Source organism: Thermobia domestica, chromosome 9 (genome assembly GCF_964235325.1).
Source record: "Thermobia domestica chromosome 9, izTheDome1.hap1.1, whole genome shotgun sequence".
Taxonomy (NCBI): domain Eukaryota; kingdom Metazoa; phylum Arthropoda; class Insecta; order Zygentoma; family Lepismatidae; genus Thermobia; species Thermobia domestica.
The window spans coordinates 104,352,002-104,373,142 of NC_137462.1; the positions used below are offsets into that span (position 1 = coordinate 104,352,002).

A 21,141-nucleotide genomic window follows, 5' to 3' on the forward strand; every position below is an offset into this window, starting at 1 on the left:
AACTACTGGGAACACATTCACTCCAGCGGCATCTCCTTTTTACATTGTATAAAAGAATTCTAGTAGTACCGGTACTTGTGCAAGAGTCTTGATCTTGGTCTTGGTCTTGCACCCCTTGGTCTTGGTCTTGGTCTTGCATCGGGATTCCTTGTCTTGGTCTTGCATGCAAGACTCTTGCAGAAACTGCAAGACCAACTCTTGCGCTCATCAATATTGAAATGCATCTTCATATGTATTAAAGAAAGATTTGTTCTACAACCTTTAATGTTCTACACAACATTATATAATTGATGAAATATTGATCGCCTTATAATTTTTTTCCTAGGACAAATGACCTATGTCATGATATCAAGTTATTAATGAAATGTACATTTATGAAATATGAACAAAATCGCAAAAGTCGTTTTTGGGAAAATAGTTTAAAAATACTCTCTCCCAGGAATAAACTATCCCTCGTAAATGTTTAAGGACAAATGAGCTATGTCATATTATCATGTTATTAATAAAATATTTATGAACAAAATCACTTGAGTTAGTTTTGAGAAAGTCACCCGAAAAGAAAACTCATCCTTATAAATTTAGTATAAGAGTAAAATCAGAGTCTGTTGAGAGAGATTTTAATTAAAAAAATGACTCATAGACATTTAAAAAGGGCGATCCGTGTGTTTAAATAGCTTGTGTAAGTGCTGATTTTGAAGGTGTTAACAACTTGTTACCAACTTCCTGCTTTAGGTCACGTTAACATTAGCTTCGTTAGTTGGTATCTTTACACGAACACTAACGTTGGAGCGACGGTTGGCATTTATAACCAGCTATCCAATAGGTTGTATGACTGATTTTGTAATGTGACGTGTATGTCATGAGACGTTCTCGTTGGCATTTCGTTATACTTTTACTTACAACATGATTAACTTACAAAGTTCTTTACATATTCGGCAAAAGTTCGTCAACGGTGCGCTTAATGTTTTTTCTTTAGTTTATGCTTTCTTATACCGTATGTTCCCAGGTATCCAAACCGTACTTATCTTTTGTATGAGTCTTTGATTCAATTTCCAGTCAGACCTCTGAATCTTTGGTGGTTTCGTGAGTCAGTTCGAAGAGGACATCCAGTAAGAGGAAGTGAGTTCCGATCAAGAAAGCCTGAAATAACCTCAATGGTCTTATGAGCTAACTACATATCGTCTGGTCAGTCGTAACCGTTATAGAGTCCAGCACCAGGTAGCTTAGTTTCATTTTAATGTTTTCTTACTGAGCGATACTTGAATAATATTGTTTCTTTACATATTGAATTTCAGGGAAGTCGTTGAGAAGCCTGACTCGCAAGTAAATTATATTTTGTCAGATGAGAAGCAGGAGTTAAGTAAGGTAAGTGTGTTCTTTGGGTAATATATATATATATTGCAGAAAGTCTGAAAGTTATTTCATTAGAAGTTTCAGTTGAAATCCTAAAACTTCATTTGATTTCCGCTGAAGTTAAGACGAGTTCGTTTCATTCTAAGACACTATTATACAGCAATAACAGAACATACAGTGCTTAACGCATGATAAAGACAAAGCCACCTACGCTGCTTGTGCTAAAGGTGCAAAGTTATGGTCCAGATATGAAGTTTTGATCGTACTTTCTTAAAGTTGATCATACTAATAAAATAAATGAAATTTTTAGTTTAACATTCCATGATTATGCTCTATATATCTATATCTAATTGTCTATCTATCTATTTATATACGAGGGTCGTTGCCAAAGTCATGGCAACTATTTTTTTCCTCGAAAATGGTCACGAATAAAAAATTCTGAAATATGCGAATGGAAGGTTAGTTTATATGTAAATATTACTTGCAGGGAGATGGATGAACACACACCAGTATAAAGATATAGCACGAGAAAGAAAGACGAAGAAAATTTGTCGTTTCAAACGTGTTTTACTGTTAATTGCAACAGTACACAATAGAGCAGGAACATCTTAAAGTCCCAAAGAATCCATCACACACTGCCATCACTGCGAAAGACGCAGAATACCCGTGGTCTTACCACGAACGAATCTTCGAATCTCACGCGTCACTGCTGTGGCAATGTCTTCGTTCGAAAACGTGTTCCACGCAATGGCTCTTTCAGTTTTAGTATGAGGTCATAATGGCAAGGTGATAAGTCTGGCGAATACAGTGGATGCTCCAATACTTCCCATCCTCATCGCGCGAGCAGATTCCGCATACACGCTGCCGTATAGGCTGTCGCGTTGTCATGAAGAAATAATGCATCCTGTAGACGTTCAGAACGCGTCTCCCGAATAGCGTGTCGTAGGTGTCGTTGCAGAATAGTACAACAGTAGTACAGTGCATTAACAGTTTGTCCATGTGGAACGAAATGGCACAAAATCACTCCTTTAATGTCATAGGCTATGATGACCATTAACTTGATAGGAGATGGATTGAGGTAATTAGCACAAAGAGCATAAATCATCATCTGACATATAATCAGGGAGAGAGAGCAATTAAACCTAGGTATATTCGTTCCATAGTAAATACGGAAAAGTAATGGAAATAATTAAATTTGAAAAATATTAATATGCTACTAGATAATTTCTTAAAAATAAAGATTCAATAAGTATATGTAATATAGTAAGACTATTTTTTATTTTAATCCATCCAGCTGATAAGGGTTAATTTATATTATTTTCTTAATGTAATTTTCGATGTAATGTAAGTAGTTTAAATTGAAATATTAAGTAATTGTTTAATTAACTAAAAAAATATTTTCAGTAATCTCCTTAATTATATTTTCTTTTGCTTACTTATTTCTTGCAGTGCGGTATGTATCTTCCCTGGAAATGGTAGTGGGATATTTTTTTTTTTTTTTTTAAATATTATTGTAAGTAAGGGATGAAACATAAAGGAGGTCCCATAAAAGAACGCAACTTTTGAAATGCCCACCATTTCTGTTCCAGTAAGCTGGAAACACTGAACGTTACACGATTTTCATCGTGGTTAGTAGTCACGGAGCGCGGAATAGCGCATGAGGTCCACGGAATTTGCGAACAGCTTCTGCACAACATTCACCACATTTGAAATAAGGTTTCAGTATGACAACACGCTGTTCCGTCGTGAAGTGTCCCATTCCTAACGAAGTGAAGCACTGTTCTAAATAAGAAATGATGATCGTGCGCTATTCGGCGCTCCGTGACTACTAACCACGAGGAAAATCGTGTAACGTTCGCTGTTTCCAGCTTACTGGAACAGAAATGGCAGGCATTTCAAAAGTTGCGTTCTTTCTGAAACATTCGTTAGATAATTATTCATCCTAGGTGTCCTGGAATCATGGTGTAAAACGAGAGTAAAGCGTAGATTTTCCTAACAATATCATTACATTTTCGATATACATGGTTATACGGGGATTGGGAAGCCAGCTGGGAAAATTTAGTCATAGTCTTCTACTCATTTGTTGAGTACAGAACATTTGACTTGAGTGCATGTTTATATCATTTATAAGGTGTATATTCTACTATAGTAGACCCATATTTGATAACTCGTTACGGAAATCGTTATATATTAGACCAAATGGTTAATGAGTAAATCAGTAAGATAGTACCGAAGTTGTAAGTCAGAACTCAAAAATTAAATTTGTGCAGCGATATTAACAATATTATAACATTTCAAAACTAAGTGATGGTTTTAAAGATTTGTAGCTCTACGTTCCGCGGATATGTGTTGTAGACTGAAGGAGACGGTTGATTAATGAAAGCGAGTGGGAGAAAACGGGGGAAGCCAGAGAAAACTCGCGGATACGATTTGGTACACCTAAACTCATATGGCTTAAGATTCAAGAAGATACTCCTAGCACCAAGATTGAGCGCTTTTCCATTGAGCCACTGATCCTCAACTAAAATAAAGTGAGTTTTAGAGGGGGAAAGAGTTCAGAACTTACGTTACAAATTTTGTTTGTTAGGATTCAATTTTGCTACAGTAAACACACTGAGCCTTACGCAGAGTCGTTGTCATACTAAAGGCCTGACTACTGCACAAAACAGTCGAACTCTTTAGTATGACACTAATCACGCGTCAGAACGTCTCTGCATAAGGCCCACTATGTCTACTACGCGATTCTGAACAAATGAATTAATCACGATCCATGCATGTAATTCAATGAATGAATGACTGTACGTTGTCAATCCATAATATCGATATTTCTAGAGTGGCCCCGCGAGCCGTAATCGCCAACGCTCTTGCCTTTGGTGCGAGCGGTCCCGGGTTCGATTCCCGGTGGGAACAATCGGTCGAAAAAGTGTAACAGCTATTTGAGTTAAATTTTTCCTGGGTTTCCCTCATTTACACCAGGCAAATACCGGGATGGTTCCTAATATAATGTTCCTAGGCCGCTTCCTTCCTACCCCAATCCTTTCTTCCTTCCCTTTCATCGGATAGTGTGCTCCTCGAGGAACGTCATCCCTCATGTACGTGACAGGCGGACAGCCCATAAATCTAATTCCTAATCTCCCCAAATTTCCAGAACCGCCACTGAATCCCTGAATCAGTGGTGTACGCAGAAGTTCGTCAAGAGGGACTCAATCTCCCAAGTTCATATAATTTTAAGTGTTTTTATGCATAGCTTAATATGTAAATGTTTATTTATTTATTTATTTTTTTTTACATAATATCTTGCTCAATGTTAGTTAAAACTCCGAAACACCACATTACATATCCCACGTATGCCAGTACCCTGGGCTATTTTACTTTAAATTAGCTTCTCCGAAACAGCAATATAAAGACGATGGGCGAGAAAAAACTACGGCATTTATAATTTATACGGAATCAGGTGGTCAAACAACTTGGTTCAGTAAACACAAGTATAATATTCATTAACGTTGTGTACAGTACTCCAATATACACTTTACCTGTGCGTGTAGACTTACACAATAAATTCGGATGCTAATCTGGTTTGTTAATCAACCGGATTGCGGTTTGCTTTTCATTATCCAATGCAGCAGACATAATAATCCAACGAGTCTCATAAAGCTGGCTTGAACGTAATGCGAAAGTGAATCACAAACCACATTGAATGTTCAGGATTCGCTGATACGTACTAGACAAGATAGGTAATATATTGAATGTAGAACACAATTCGTACGTTCTTCGCATACTATCAGTGTCATACGAATGTTAACAGAATTACAGCAAAACATCAAACGCTTGCTATAAATAAGTACTTTCATTCCACCTAGTGTAATGGGGTAGTTGTTTTTTGTTATTGAGTTTATAAGACCCATTAAACACACAATTGATGGGCCCATTAGCACAACGTTTTGTTGAGACATTTGAATGCCAATGGGATATTAACCTCTGATCTCTTCTCCATTTGCGTTGAGTAATGACTTTGCCCACGTATGTGGTTACAAATTACGCATCTTGCGCGAATAACTATCTGCTCATATTTAAGCAGAGTTAAGCATTTTGTCCCAAGCATTAGTAAGATATTGGTAATTTACGACTACGACTATATTACACAACGTAAGAAGCGAATGGTATGTATTAATTAAAATTTACACATACGTAGTTTTATTTTCTAAAAATAATTAATATTTTACTTTCAATTTCATTGTTATTTTCTCTAATGTGGCCTAAAGGCGTACGCGAGGTCCAGGGTTTGATTCATGGCAGAAGAACATTGAACGAATTACAGAGTTTCAGATGACAGTTTAAACTGTAGGTCTCGTCCTATATAGAATCCTTCCTGACAAGGGATGTACACTCATGTCCAAAATTATTGTCGCATATCTATAACTGTCTTCTCGTAAGAATATAATTTGATAATGATTTTGCAGGGCACTTTTAATACTGATACTATGTGTATAATCGGGAAATGTATATTTGTGGTAGATTTCATAGGAAAAGAATTATAAATACGAATATTAAAATGAGTAAAATAAAATGTTGCTAAATAGACACGAAAATTTTATTTTCGTTTTATTGTTCTTATTTACTACTCTTTTGACATGAAATTTGCCACATACATGTCTTTACCGATTATACACATACTAACATTATAAGAAATACCGGGCGAATTCGTTATCAAATTATATTCCTACAACAACATATTTATAGACATGCGACAATAATTTTGGACATGAGTGTACATACAAATCAAAGAACTTCTAATCTGGTTTTTAAATAGAAGATTCTGAAGTAGACGAGAAAATATCCTAATCTTTACATAGCATAGAAAAGATTTTGTGTTGTACTAACATTGTCAATTATAGTACATTGATATCTCGGGTCACGAACGCATCTAGTCACACACACACGAATCAGCCCACGTACACACTTGGCTTTGACGCCATGCTTTGGGCTCGGAAACAGCAACAAACATGTTTATGTTTCCATCCTGTGAATATTGTTGTCGTCGCGTTCCTCTTGATACACTTTTTCTTTTCTTTTCTTTTTTTTCTTTTTTTTTTTTTTTTGCTTTTGCATTAAATTATAAAGGTAAACAAGAAAGTTCTGTCGCTCTTTCACCCATTACCATCAAAGAACGATATGCCACCTAAGACGTACCTGAAAGGTCAAAAACAGTCCCCATCAGCATCAGCGACCTTCTGCCAACGTTTTGGAAGGTCATGGATTCCTTCGCGGTAGAACTTGGTTTCCGTGAAGCGAAGAAAGTATCAAGTGCATATTGCACCTCTACTATGGATATGAACTGGCGTCCTCTAAGGTGATTGTCCAAGGAATGGAACAGGTGATAATCAGACGGTGCAATGTCCGGGGAGTATGGCGGAATATGGTGGCGTTTCCCATCCAAGGCTTAGAATGGTGTCCCGGGTTATCCTAACGACGTGGGGCTTACCGTTGTCCTGAAACAGGAGGACCCCTTTGTGATTCATAAGTGCTGGCTCCAGAGTTTTGAGTTTTTCCTGAGCACGACGCTGACAGTACGCAGTTGCATTGATGCTCTGATTAGCTGGTAGCAGTTCCCGATCCACGATGCCGCGAGCAGTCCACCAACCTTCTGATTTCGGCTGTTTTGGAACCAATGATGACAGTGGCGTGGAACTTCGTACAGGACCCACTTCTCATCACATGTCAACACCCTGTTCAGAAATGGCTCCTTCGTCACACGAAACAGCAAAGAAACACGGGTGTCTGCTTGCGTTGCCTTCTGGGCCGGAGTCAAATCATGTGGGACCCATCGACCCAACTTGTAATGCTTCCCAAGTTGATGGAGGTGCAGCGAATGGTTTCTTCACTCATACTAAATTGTATTTGCAGTTCCTCACATGTCTGGCCACTGTTCGCCTCAATTGCTGCCTGAAGATCTTCATTTTGTACCTGTGTTGTTCTTCGGACACGTGGTGCGTCTTCGAGTATTTTGTCACGGTCCTTAAACTTCCTAAACCACCGTTACACTCTCTGCATAATCACGACACCCTCACCAAAGGCCTGGCATATCTTCCACCCCGTTACAGCGGCATCTAACCCCAGTATAAACTCGTACAGCATACACGCCCTTATTACGCTCTGTGGAGGTCCCATTCTCACTGTGTCCTTACGCATGTTCGCAGTGTGACTGAACTGCCACAACCAGGTAGTATGTTGGATATACCCACACCAACAACTGACCTTACCTTATCCCCGTTTGCATTCAATTCACGGTGTGAGAGCCAATTGAACAGAGACCTCCACAAAATGCGACAGAATTTTCTTGGTTACCTGTATAAATTTACCTTCGTTGTGGCTTCTAAGCACTGGCGCATCTAACATTAACAGCAAGCGCCTATTGCCAGTGGAGAATTGTGCTTCTATCTTCTTCCCTTTTCCTCACTCATATTAATTTTCTCATTTCAATCTCTTATTTCAATTCTATCTATTCATTTCTACTTCCACATTAAATATGATTGTAATTTGACTTCGAGGGGAAAACAAAACTTCATTATTCAAAATACTAGATTTTATTCAGTTTACGAAAATCATTTACTAGATCTAAATATTTCAAATAATTTAAGAAACTTTGATATTATCTTACTCTTGAATGTGATTATGGTATTTTTCTGTGTATAAACTACGCTATTATATTTCTTGTTTCAACTGCTGCAAATTTGTCTGTCTCTAAAAGGTCATTTTTCACTTCTTTCCTTATAACAGTTAATAGTGCAAAATCAGACTCAAATAGATGCTCTTAAGTACAAAAAAAAAAAAAAAAAGTTTTAATTTACTGATGACTTTTCGTATGAAAACAGCAATGGTTCAACGTTATTTTTGGTGGTTTTCCGCGGATTGGGAAACAGACTCTCACTTCCATCTTGTACAATGCATTCGAGAAGCTCTCCAGACCTTGACATTTTTGTAGTGCGAATTGAGACTAACATTCTGAAGTCCAAAATGTCTTTATGTAACTGCTATGCATCAGTTGTGCCCAGGCTTCCACAGTTGTTTTCTACATCGTTTCTATTAGCACTGTAACACGGTGTGTCTATATCCAGACGAAACCTGAACTTGGAATCATCATCTTGTAACAAATTGAACGTATCATCAATTTTCATAAGAACACGATCGAGATAATCCCTGATTTCTTTCCTATTTCTACTTAGCGTTTAGTTCCCTATCTGACGAGATGTTACTAGATATTTTATTTCTTCTTTGATGCGTCTCAACTTCAACATTCATTTCTTTTTTTAAATCCTTGGTCCTGGGTCTCACAAACTAAAGTTTCTATTTCGGTGTAAAAGCGGGCTTTGAGATCTTTTAAATCTAGGAGACTTCATGAAAGTTCATCTTAAGATCCTTGCATTTAATATTGCAAACAACTCACAGTAACAAAATAAGTCTTCATTGCAGGTTAGTGTATCGTTAAAACCACCTGCTTAAAGAATGAGCGACTTCGGTCTATTCTAACGATTCCGAACAGACAGAGGTAACCACAGGGCCGGATTTCCCAATAGGCCCAGTAGGCCCGGGCCTATGGGCGCAAGCTCCCAGGGGGCGCACGGCCGAGAGAAAAAAAAATATCTAGAAATAAAAATAAATAGTCATAACGTAACATATTTTTAGAATTAATTAAAAAAATCAGGCTGATAAAGCATTCTTTATTAGAGTTTTTTTTTATTTATTTGCCCAAATGGCTAAATTGAACAAAACCAAAGTTATTCACCAATCTTTTGTTAATACATTAGCGGTATTTTGTTAAGCCCAGAACCAAGTAAATTCCTCAAAAAAAAAAAAAAAAAAAAAAAAAAAAAAAAAAAAAAAAACTTGCAATGATAAAATTGCATTGCGGAGTGGTATTTAAGCAATTAACATATAGGCCTGTATAATTTTTTAATAAATGTTTTTAGGAAAGTAACTTTAACCAGACTAGGGGGCGGAAAAAAATATTGGGCCTAGGGGCGCCAAAATGTTAAATCCGGCCCTGGGTAACCAGACAGAAGTGGTAACACGGAGTACAGTGATAAGCAAGAAGCTACTGTTTTAGAGCCTAGAGCTGTGATTAGTGATTACCAGATGATTGAAAGATAACATTGGACTCTTGGAGTTCGACAAGAGAGAAAGAGAACTGTTGCCTGACTCAATACAGAAAGAAATAAGACGCATAGGTGCAAAGTAATTCCAAAATAGTGAGAAACCTTTCTCATCTAGAAACAACAAAAGTTGGTTTAAAACAAAACTAGACAAAGCGACGACTCCAACATCGATAATTTCCTAGTCTTACTGAAAGTCTTTTCTGTTTTTGGTCTCATTTTAAAAGAACATCTATTTCAGGCAGAACAAACGCCTAGTGTTCAGAATGAATTCGGCCACTTAATGGCATCTTTTATTCGGCTAAGGTTACTGGCTAAGTACTATAGGTAATGAGTGACTCTGCTTCTCATCAGGCACATTCAGAGCGTATCTAGCAAGGTATAACGAAGTTGATTTTGAGAGAAGAACAATATCCGTTAGTGAGTCTTTCGTCAGCTTTATAGTAATGAAGAGGGATGTGTGAAGCTTGGTTGAATGTATTATGAAACAACTATAGGCTGACGAAATTAGGAAAGAGATTGTCGGTTCCAGCATTATGACAAAGCTGCCGTCGCATTAATCAAAGAATTAAGGAGAAAAATTGTCTGATATTGTTTGTAATCTGTATCACTCACGCACTCAACAAAATCGGAGTCGAAAACTAAGTGGAGTGCAAGGGTAGAAACTGTGAAGCCCATCACTAAGAACAGTGCAAAGGCTCTTCCAATTCTTCAGGTCATAATTTTCCCTTATGAAAGAGGGAAAGATGTAAAACAAGAAGTTATGCGGCACAATTATATGAAAGCTTGTTCGTTTACAGATTTTTAAATTTATTGGGGATTTTGGAAAAGTTCTAACTTCAATCAATCAAGTTTAAAAGTACTTTGTAAAAAAACAGAAACTTATTTAAATTACACTTCCTGTTTATTACAAAATAAGTACAAATATTATTTAAAAAGTAGTTAACAGGAAGCCAAGACAACATGATAAGTCATCAATTACCGCTGAGTTCATTTTTCTAGTCTCTGCCTTAACCTAGATTTTTGGGTAATTCATATTCAGGCCACACTGTCATTTCTAGGGATGGCAGCACTGAAAATTTTTCCGATTCGTATTTTCGAGTTAGAATAACACTATCTACTATCTATTATTGTGGTTAGTTACATTTAATAATCTCGTTTCGGTTACGAAAAATGGCTAGCTTTCGAATAATTTTTAGTAGTGTGCCTCCTTAACCAAAATTTCACTATGAATTTACGTCCTATTTCCAATGAACTCCACTATGAGTAGTGTTACTCAGTTCTTTTATTTTACCGTACTCGGGTCAAGACTTTATTTAGGAACTAGTATGTGTTCTATCCAAATACCTGCGGTATTTCCGCAACAATTTTTACGGAGGTGGTTGATAAGTACTTCAGATTATTCAGATTATTAGACTAGCCAAACTGCCTCTATAAAAAATTGTTGCGTGAGTACCTTAGGATTCTGAAACATGTATTTTTGGATAGCGCACATACTAGTTCCTAAGTGAAGTCTTGACCCGACTATGATAGATCTCATAGTTTCGGAGTTATGGACCTTTAAATTTCATTAAAAAAAATGTTTTCGGCAGCCTGTAACCCTGAAAAGAAGCATTTGTGCACGCAGGTTCGTCTATACTTTTCGTTTTATCTTGGTGTCAGGATTAACTTCCCAAACGTTGTCGGTGTTGTTTTGAAACACTCTGTATATATAAATGTGTATAAATAAATGTTTCAGTAATAACTACAGCATAACATTATTTAGTTTAAGAAATTGAAGCGAGAAAGTTTAATAGGGTGATCCTTACCTTTTATTAAATCTGTTACATGATTATACATTTTTAAAATATCGCGTCTATAAATATTAAGCTTTTAACATTAAAGTTCTCTTTCAGGTGAAATAGATAAATTAACCAAGTTAATTTCTCGTTACTTTGGTTTTAGATATTGCTTTTAAAGAATTATTAACAGTGACATATAAAATGGAATAAATGATAGATTTAAATAGAAAAGTTCTAGTGTATAGATAGCTTTCTGTACGTAAGTCAAGATTGTAAGTCTCACTTGCTATATATATATATATATATATATATATATATATATATATATATATATATATATATATATATATATATATATATATATATATATAAGAAAACTTTAAAATACTAACGCAAAATGTTCAGCGCCCGAAAAAAGAAAACCCACTTCTTGTCAAGGCAATTAATTAGTTAAAAAATCCTTATTTCTTTGTGGAATAATCAATATTCATTTATGCATGTCCTTCCTGAGAACCCTCAGCTGGAAACCCAAGTAATGAAAATGCAAATTTTGGAAGGAAGTAATCAGAGGAATTATAGGTAGTGGTATGTGTTCTACAGGTTGACTCAGTCACTTGGAGTGTAGAATGCACGCTATATTTCAAGTAATTCCAATCACATGCAACTACAAAATCATATATTTGGTTTCAAGGAAAGTAATTGATTATATATAACATTATTTTCTGTTTTAAGTAAAAATTATACATGTAATCTTAGAAAGATGTTTTTTTCTCAATTTTATCTTGTTTGCGTTATTTTTTAGTTGTATATTCCTCGCTGCTCTCACCACAATTAAAAATCCAAAGTCTTATGTACTGGAACAGTATCGATAGTCTATATGAATTTTCAGAATAACAATTATTAAAGAAATTGTATGGTGGAAATTTGAAAAGTTTAATGTTTGATCATCATTACATATATATATATATATATATATATATATATATATATATATATATATATATATATATATATAGATAGATAGATAGATAGATAGATAGATAGATAGATAGATATAGATATATAAAGTAATAGCAATATCTAAAAAGGACATATATGAAAATATGGTTAAAAAGTACTGTAAACTCGTTTTATGTTTGTTTTTGTATAATATAAAACAGTGAACAGACAAGTTTCAAATAATACAGGGTGGCCACAAAGTCCCGTTACTCCTGAAAATAAGTAACATAAACCACTAAACATACGTAAATAACTACACGGAAAGAACTGCATGACATGAACAACAATGCTTTTGAGAAGTTTTATTGAGATAGGAAACATTAAATGTCCAAAAGATCAGTCTGTCGACCGTCATTCTTATGACAAACGATGATACGCTGCCAGTTTTTGTGCAATATTTTGCGGAACACAGCATGTGAAAGCTTGTTTTATAGCTTTTGTTGTTCGGCATTGGTTTCGTAACGGTTTTGTGCTACGATGCCCTTTATGAACCTCCATAGCTTCGTGGTGGCCAGGCAAGTGCTGCGGTCACTGTTCACATAATCTGAAACAATGTAAAAACCTTACATTAACTTTTATAAAGGGGTAACGAGAAAACTTACATTAGTATTTATCAACGGGTAACTGGGAAACTTACATTAGCAGTTATCAAGGGGTATTTGGACTTTGTAGCCACCCTGTATTTAACTATCACAAAGAGAATATATAATTTTCTTAAAACAAACATCAACAAGTATTTAAAAAGTTCTTTTATGCGAGGTACAAGTTTCGTGTCTTAAGCAGTAGCGTTATTTTAGATTTTGCCGGATGCGGAGGGGGGGGGGAGGTAAAGAGGAAGATTGTTCACCGACATAAGAGTTTCACGTTTTTTACTACTATATTCGGATAAAATTTATTTAAAAGCATGTTTCTCAAATACGTGGGAGATATTTCCCTGCCTTTCCCAAATAACGCCCCTGATCTTAAAACTTGACCAACATTTAATGAAATATTTCAACAGATGAATCCTTGGCTCCTGCTACCATATCAGTGTATTGAGAAGGCTACCTGCGACAAAATACACTACAATTAAGCTTGTAGCGGCGTCAAACCTGTGTTTAGGTATTTTATGTCCCTCCTTTCCCTGGGTCCAAGAAAAGTTTGCTCTCCCCTCCCCCAGTATTTATTCATATTCAGTATACATCTCAACAGTACGGCTGCATCGTTTATTTTGAGCCATTAGCAACAGGACGGGGCGTACAGAACAGTGGCGTAGCAGTAGGGTAGTCAGGGTAGGTAGGCATTGCCTACGGGCGCAGACCGTTTCGGTATATTAGGGGTCGCCCCAGGTTTTTAATAAAAAAGAAGCAAATTATATAACTGGAGCGAGCCCCAAGAGTTTGCATTCTTCATTTCCGAACATGGCAAGAATAAAAATTCCAACTTACTTTGCTCACAGTTTATTACATTTGCGTATCAACTTATTGGCATTACTGTAAACTCGTCGAGGTTATAGCACTGTATGATTAAGAAATTAATCCTCCTGTGTTATTATGATATCACTCCTATATTACATGTACTGAACTTACTAACTTTAAATGAAATTCTCCTATGCAACAGGCTTTCAACAACAATATTCTATGCCTATATCTGGGTTAAAACTAGACAGAAAGTGTTACTATGAGACATTGCACAATTGCCACGTATTGCGGCTACACAGAACCAAGCACAAGCATTAAGAGTTGGGCAAATAGGGCAACTGCCCGGGACGCCAACTTAAGGGTTAGCCCAAACGAGAACCCCAAAATAAATTTTCGAACGTATTTTCTAATATCACTGAGATAAAATGTAAAATATAGGCTAGGACTAGGTGAAGTGAGGGCGCTAAAAGGATACTTTGGGTAGGTGAAATTTGACCTTCGTCCTCTCCTGACACTGACTAGGATGACGTAATGTTAAATGGATGAGGAGGATACTGACCTATTTAGGCTCTAATCTCAACATTATTGGAGTTTAAAAATTAGCTGATCCCTTTAAATACTGATTGTAATATTGCTTACAGTATTTTTGTATACGTGATGACTTGTCTCTCTCTCTTTTTTTCAGTTAGCGAATTTTTAGCCCTATTTTCGCGGAAAGATAAATCTCATGTTGGCAACACTGCCCAAACCTAGTCAAATGTGGATGTCATGTGTGGGATGTAGCGCGTGTGCATAAGTTATAGATGGTTATGCATTGGACTATTTGATGGATGAGGGGGACACCACTAGGGATTTTGCCAGGGGCGTCAAAGGCCATTGTTACGCCACTGGTACAGAACTAAATGCACATGAATTACGCTGACAGCCAATAAGCAATAGCCTCCGCTCCTTCTAGCGCCAGTAACGTCGAACGAGAAAACTCGATCGCGCTTGGTATCAACATTGTTTTCCATATAAATCTCGTAAATTTCCTTCGCTTGGAGTACACAGTTCAAGCAAGTGGAATATCATCTTTAAATCGCAGTTGGTTTCTTCTTTCGTATCCTTAACGGCTTTCATCCCAAACAGATAGATCATTCTCACGCTTTGAAAGAAAAAGTACATGCATGTAATCGGAATCAGAAAGCGTTCATGGTGATTATTGCAGGACAAACACAGAGAGAGACAGACAATTACAGTTGTGTCCTGTGTGTTGAATGGCAGTTTCTCGCTTTAATAAACTTAAGAAGCTATTTTGACGGAAACATGATCTTAATTTTATTTGCTTATTGTAAAGTACTACAATAAACAGATATCTGCGTGTCTGCTAACCTCCCTACGGTCTAGAGAAATCTGTATTTTTTTCAGTCTTACCTTTTCTTTTTTCATTCGCTTTCCTCGGAATAAATGAATCTGACTTCATGTTGTAGTATGTATTCTATTTACGTGTCTGAATAATATTATTTTTGTTAAGTGTCTGCGGCATTTTATGATTCCCTGAAGATTCACTAGTATAGATCCTGCATCTGAACTTTCATGACCCATTAACTTTTTGTGTGAGACTTCTCGCTCGAGTAAACTATATTCTTCCGTAAATTATGTTTCATGTTTCTAGTCGAAAGCTATTCTTTTCTGAAAACTAAAGGGAGATTTATGACAACGGGGATCCATAACCTGTCATTATCCTGGTCAGGTTTGCATATACTGTATATGTTCCTGTAGGCAACTCTGTTTATATTTGATATAAAGTTAAATATTTTAAATATTGTTTATTTGATTTTTATTTTTTTTTTATTTTCTAGATCAAATCTCAGTGTTCGAACGCAGAAGCGCTGCGTTTTGATTGGATCTGGGCTTGTAATGACGAGGAAGATATTGTGCCTTATGACCGATTCACACTTGCATAAAGATTGTCTTAACGTATGTATGACTATACCATAATGGTAATCAATAAATGAGCTTTATTTAAAAAATATATATATCTTTTATTTATATTCTCTTTATAAACATCAAATATCAGTGCGTCACGCTAATAGATGTAGCTAACTGTACAAACAATTTGGCGATTTAAGCGTACAAGGTTAGCAGAAATGATTAATCGAATTTAAAAATACTATGTCTGTAGAGTCCCCACATCATGTGGTTTCTTTCTGTGGTAATATGTGAAGGACACAGTTATCTATTCCAAATGCTAACTGCACTGTAAGAACTGAAGGAACGGATCACTGCTGCTATGACGAACAATTGACGGAAACATACTTTTTAAACATGTGGATTGCTGTGTGACCAACGGCAAACATATTAAACATATCTAGTGTGTACCTGAAACTTGGTGAGCGTACGTCCAAATCTTTTGCTCACTGTTATCAATTCTTTTTGCTGGTTAAATTCTATCATTTTATTGAATTCCTGTTGTTTCAAATTTCCAATAACATTTTCACCCATTTCTAGTTTCTACGTAAATCTAAGTTTATCCAAGGTATGCATAAACAGAACAGAACATCATTTGTATATACCAAGTGTTTCAAATAAAACGTTCAGTGCTTTATAAATCACAAACGGTTGAAGATAAAAGGATAAAACTAAAAGGCGAGATACGAAAATGTCAAAGGGCGCATCGAATGGAATATTCCACTTGTTTCACAGGGCTCCCTATCATAGGACTCGGAAGGTCTCCCCGAAGTTTTAAAAAGCAAGGTATGTAATGCTTTGTATCATTGAAAAGATTATTGAAAAACAAACAACTGTCTTCTCTTGTCTTCATCACTTTTAATAGTGTTGAATGGGTGCACCAGGTATCAGCCAGTATGTGCTGGAAATGCAGAAAAAAAAAGAGACTAATTATTTTTCTATCGTTCATTATTTCATGAAATTTATATAAAAGACTATGGAAGTAAAATGATTCTAGCCCCACACGACACACTATTCCTTGTTTGAGTTCCCATGATCCTTTCAATGATATATCGAATCACAAACCGGCCCCGATGCCCCATGACAGATGACCCTGTGCTACAAACATAGCACTCTATTCGATGCGCCTTCTGACATTTTCCTATCTGCTTTTTATATTGTGTGGGTTGTAGACCACGGACACTTACAATTAGAACCAGGACTTCCATGCATAAACAAACCCCGAGATAGTATGCAAATATGCACGAAAAATATAAAAATATGCATTAAAATTTTTAACATATGCACTGAAATGCACACTAAGAAAATAAAATTTGTTTCTTACAAAAAAAAAAAAAAAAGCTTACCTTAATGACCTCTGTTGCAATGATCTATGGACGTCTTTCTTAGGTTTTCTTCTGTAATTTACCTAGGATTGTGAGCGACATACTCATCCCTTTTTTTCTTTCAAAAACAAATTTTATTCAACTTCTGGGTTTACAAAGTGATTCAGTTCACTTTAAATATAACTTACTTTCTTGTATTATACTCTTAAACAGTGGCGGCCGGTGGATTGTGGTTTCGGGTGTTGCAGTACGAACGATAAGAGACAGAAGATATAAAGTTGACTCATTGACTAATCAGCATAACTTTAGATGCAAATGCTATGTGACATGTTAAATTAAATAAAATTCTGTTTTTGAAAAATAAAAAATGCAGAACATTTTATCCGATTAATCACCCTAATTAATTAGTAAGTTCATTTTCCTCTCTTTAATTAGAGCAAATCTGTCTAATACATGCTGGTTGAACTCTGGTATTCTTATTGTCAGGTCTTTTTCGATGGAAAGCGTAACCAATGGCGATAACCTTTCTTGGGACATTCAATTCCTTGAAAGTGTCAATTCTTTACGCGTGTCAAGTTAGACCAACCACAAACACCAAAACGACCAGAACATATCTCAGAATAATGGGCTATTTATGGGCTAATTAGTTGCTCTAATCCCAATTTTTGGGCTCCTACTGTTTAGCGGGAAATCGGATTCAAAGTGGGCGAGTCCAGCTTGATATCAAGCTAGAACCCCCCATATTGTTAGAATAGTCCGATCGAAAAAATTCAAACGCGAGAATTATGGGCTATTTATGGGCTAATTAGTTGCTCTAATCCCAATTTTTGGGCTCCTACTGTTTAGCGGGAAATCGGATTCAAAGTGGGCGAGTCCAGCTTGATATCAAGCTAGAACCCCCCATATGGTTAGAATGGTCCGATCGAAAAAATTCAAACGCCAGAATTATGGGCTATTTATGGGCTAATTAGTTGCTCTAATCCCAATTTTTGGGCTTCTACTGTTTAGCGGAAAATCGGATTCAAAGTGGGCGAGTCCAGCTTAATATCAAGCTAGAACCCCCATATGGTTAGAATGGTCCGATCGAAAAACTTCAAACGGCAGAATTATGGGCTATTTATGGTCTAATTAGTTGCTTTAATCCCAATTTTTGGGCTCCTACTGTTTAGCGGGAAATCGGATTCAAAGTGGGCGAGTCCAGCTTGATATCAAGCTAGAACCCCCCATATGGTTAGAATGGTCCGATCGAAAAAATTCAAACGCCATAATTATTTGCTATTTATGGGCTAATTAGTTGCTTTAAACCCAATTTTTGTGCTTCTACTGTTTAGCGGGAAATCGGATTCAAAGTGGGCGAGTCCAGCTTGATATCAAACTAGAACCCTCCCCATACGGTAAAAGTGATCCGATCGAAAATATTCCAACGCTAGAATTATGGGCTATTTATGGGCTAATTAGTCGCTCTAATCCTAATTTTTGGGCTTCTACTGTTTAGCGGGAAATCGGATTCAAAATGGTCGAGTCCAGCTTGATATCAAGCTAGAACCCCCCATACGATTAAAATGGTCCGATCGAAAAAATTCAAACACTAGAGTTATGGGCTATTTATGGGCTAATTAGTTGCTCTAATCCCAATTTTTGGGCTCCTACCTTTTAGCTGGAAATCGGAATCAAATTCTGCGAGTCTAGCTTGACATCAAGTAATAACTCCCCATAAGGTTAGACATCTCGAATCGAAGAAAATCAAACGTCAGAAATATGGGCTATTTATGTTCTAATTGATGCTGTAATTCCGAGTTTCGGGCTGCTACGTTTTAGCAGGAGTTCCTTATGAAATTGTGAGATTTGGCTTAACTTCTTGTTATAAACCTAGGGCTATAACACTCCGATCAAAAGAATTAAAACGTCGGAATTATGGGTTATTTGTATTGCTAAATTGTTGCTCTAATGTCGTGTTTTTTCTTCTATCATTAGCAAGAAATCTCAAGCAAGATTGGTATTGATTTTTAGATAAGTTGGGATGACACTTTCAAAGTTGCAGTGAGAAAACATCGATCTTTATTAACTGAAAATTGATTTATTTGCACTCTCCGCAAATGTAAATCTATATCTCTACTACTAAATCCATGAACTCTTTTTTCACGTGTTTATATTCATTATGTTTTGAAGTAAATAATGTATATATAGAATTTATATAGTGAAATATAATCATTATTTAAATCACTTTTTTTTCTAAGGAAATTCTTCTTTGCCGTTGCTGGGGGCCGCAGTGGCACAGTGGTAGAGCGTTTACCTCTTGTGCGTGTGATTCCTGGTTCGATCCCAGATCGCGCCAATTGATCTTTGTGGTTGACAAACACCATGTACTTGGGTCTTATTGTCATTGCGGGCCCCACCAACGTTGAAGAGGCATTTTCTATAAACTAAAAAATTAAAAAAAAAAACAATATGATATTTCACCATATAAATTCTATATATACACTACTTACTTCCAAACATACTGAACATATAAACGTGAAAAGACAATTCATAAATTTACTAGTATAGATATATATTTGCATTCGCGGAGAATGCAAAAAATCAATTTTCAGTTAATAGATATCGACGTTTTCTCACTGCAACTTTGCAACTATCATCCCACGTTATCTAGAAATCAATACCAATCTTGCATGAGATTTCTTGCGAACGATACAAGAACTAAAATCGACATTAGAAAACAAATAAACCATAATTCCGGCATTTTAAATATTTGATTATTTATAGCACTAGGTTTACAGCTAGAAGTTAAGCCAAATCCCACAATTTGATGAAGAACTCCTGCTAAACGGTAGCAGCCCCAAACTCGGAATTAGAGCACCAATTAACCCAAAAATAGCCCATAATTACGGCGTTTGAGTTTTTTGGATCGGACCATTGTTACCGAATCGGAGGTTCTAGCTTGATGTCAAGCTAGAATCGCCTGTTTTGTTTCCGAATTCAAGCTAAACATTAGTATCCAAGAAATAGAATAACAGCAACTCATTAACCCATAAATAGCCCATAATTCTGGCGTTTGAATTTTTTTCGATCGGACAATTCTAACAATATGGGGGGTTCTAGCTTGATATCAAGCTGGACTCGCCCACTTTGAATCCGATTTCCCGCTAAACAGTAGGAGCCCAAAAATTGGGATTAGAGCAACTAATTAGCCCATAAATAGCCCATAATTATGGCGTTTGAATTTTTTTCGATCGGACCATTCTAACAATAAGGGGGTTCTAGCTTGATATCAAGCTGGACTCGCCCACTTTGAATCCGATTTCCCGCTAAACAGTAGGAGCCCAAAAATTGGGATTAGAGCAACTAATTAGCCAATAAATAGCCCATAATTCTGCCGTTTGAATTTTTTCGATCGGACTATTCTGACCATATGGGAGGTTCTAGCTTGATATCAAGCTGGACTCGCCCATTTGAATCCGATTTCCCGCTAAACAGTAGGAGCCCAAAAATTGGGATTAAAGCAACTAGTTAGCCCATTAATAGCTTATAATTCCGGCGTTTGATTTTTTTCGATCGGACCATTCTAACCATATGGGGAGTTTTAGCTTGATATCAAGCTGGACTCGCCCACTTTGAATTCGATTTCCCGCTAAACAGTAGGAGCCCAAAAATTGGGATTAGAGCAACTAATTAGCTTATAAATAGCCCATAAATTTGGCGTTTGAATTTTTTCGATCGGATTATTCTAACCATATGGGCGGTTCTAGCTTGATATCAAGCTGGACTCGCCCACTTTGAATCCGATTTCCCGCTAAACAGTAGGAGCCCAAAAATTGGGATTAGAGCAACAAATTAGCCCATAATTCTGGCGTTTGAATTTTTTCGATCGGACCATTGTAACAATATGGGGGGTTCTAGCTTGATACCAAGCTGGACTCGCCCACTTTGAATCCGATTTCCCGCTAAACAGTAGAAGCCCAAAAATTGGGATTAAAGCAACTAGATAGCCCATAAATTGCCCATGATTCTGGCGTTTGAAATTTTTCTATCGGATCATTTAACCGCATGGGGAGTTCTAGCTTGATATCAAGATAGACTCGCTCATTTTGAATCCGATTTCCCGCTAAACAGTAGGAACCCAAAAATTGGGATTAGAGCAACTAATTAGCCCATAAATAGCCCATAATTCTGGCGTTTGAATTTT

General features: G+C 36.5%; 1 protein-coding gene across 1 annotated transcript in view; it reads left to right on the forward strand.

The window, feature by feature from the left end:
* Positions 1-15,689, forward strand: part of XRCC1 (DNA repair protein XRCC1) — a 166,545-nt gene extending 150,856 nt beyond the window's left edge. The window contains exons 10-11 of the mRNA XM_081771653.1: positions 1,296-1,365; positions 15,525-15,689. Of these exons, the coding sequence (XP_081627779.1) occupies positions 1,296-1,365; positions 15,525-15,629 (175 nt within the window). The 3' untranslated portion in view covers positions 15,630-15,689. The remainder of the gene's footprint in view (positions 1-1,295; positions 1,366-15,524) is intronic.
* The last annotated feature ends 5,452 nt before the right edge of the window (positions 15,690-21,141 follow it).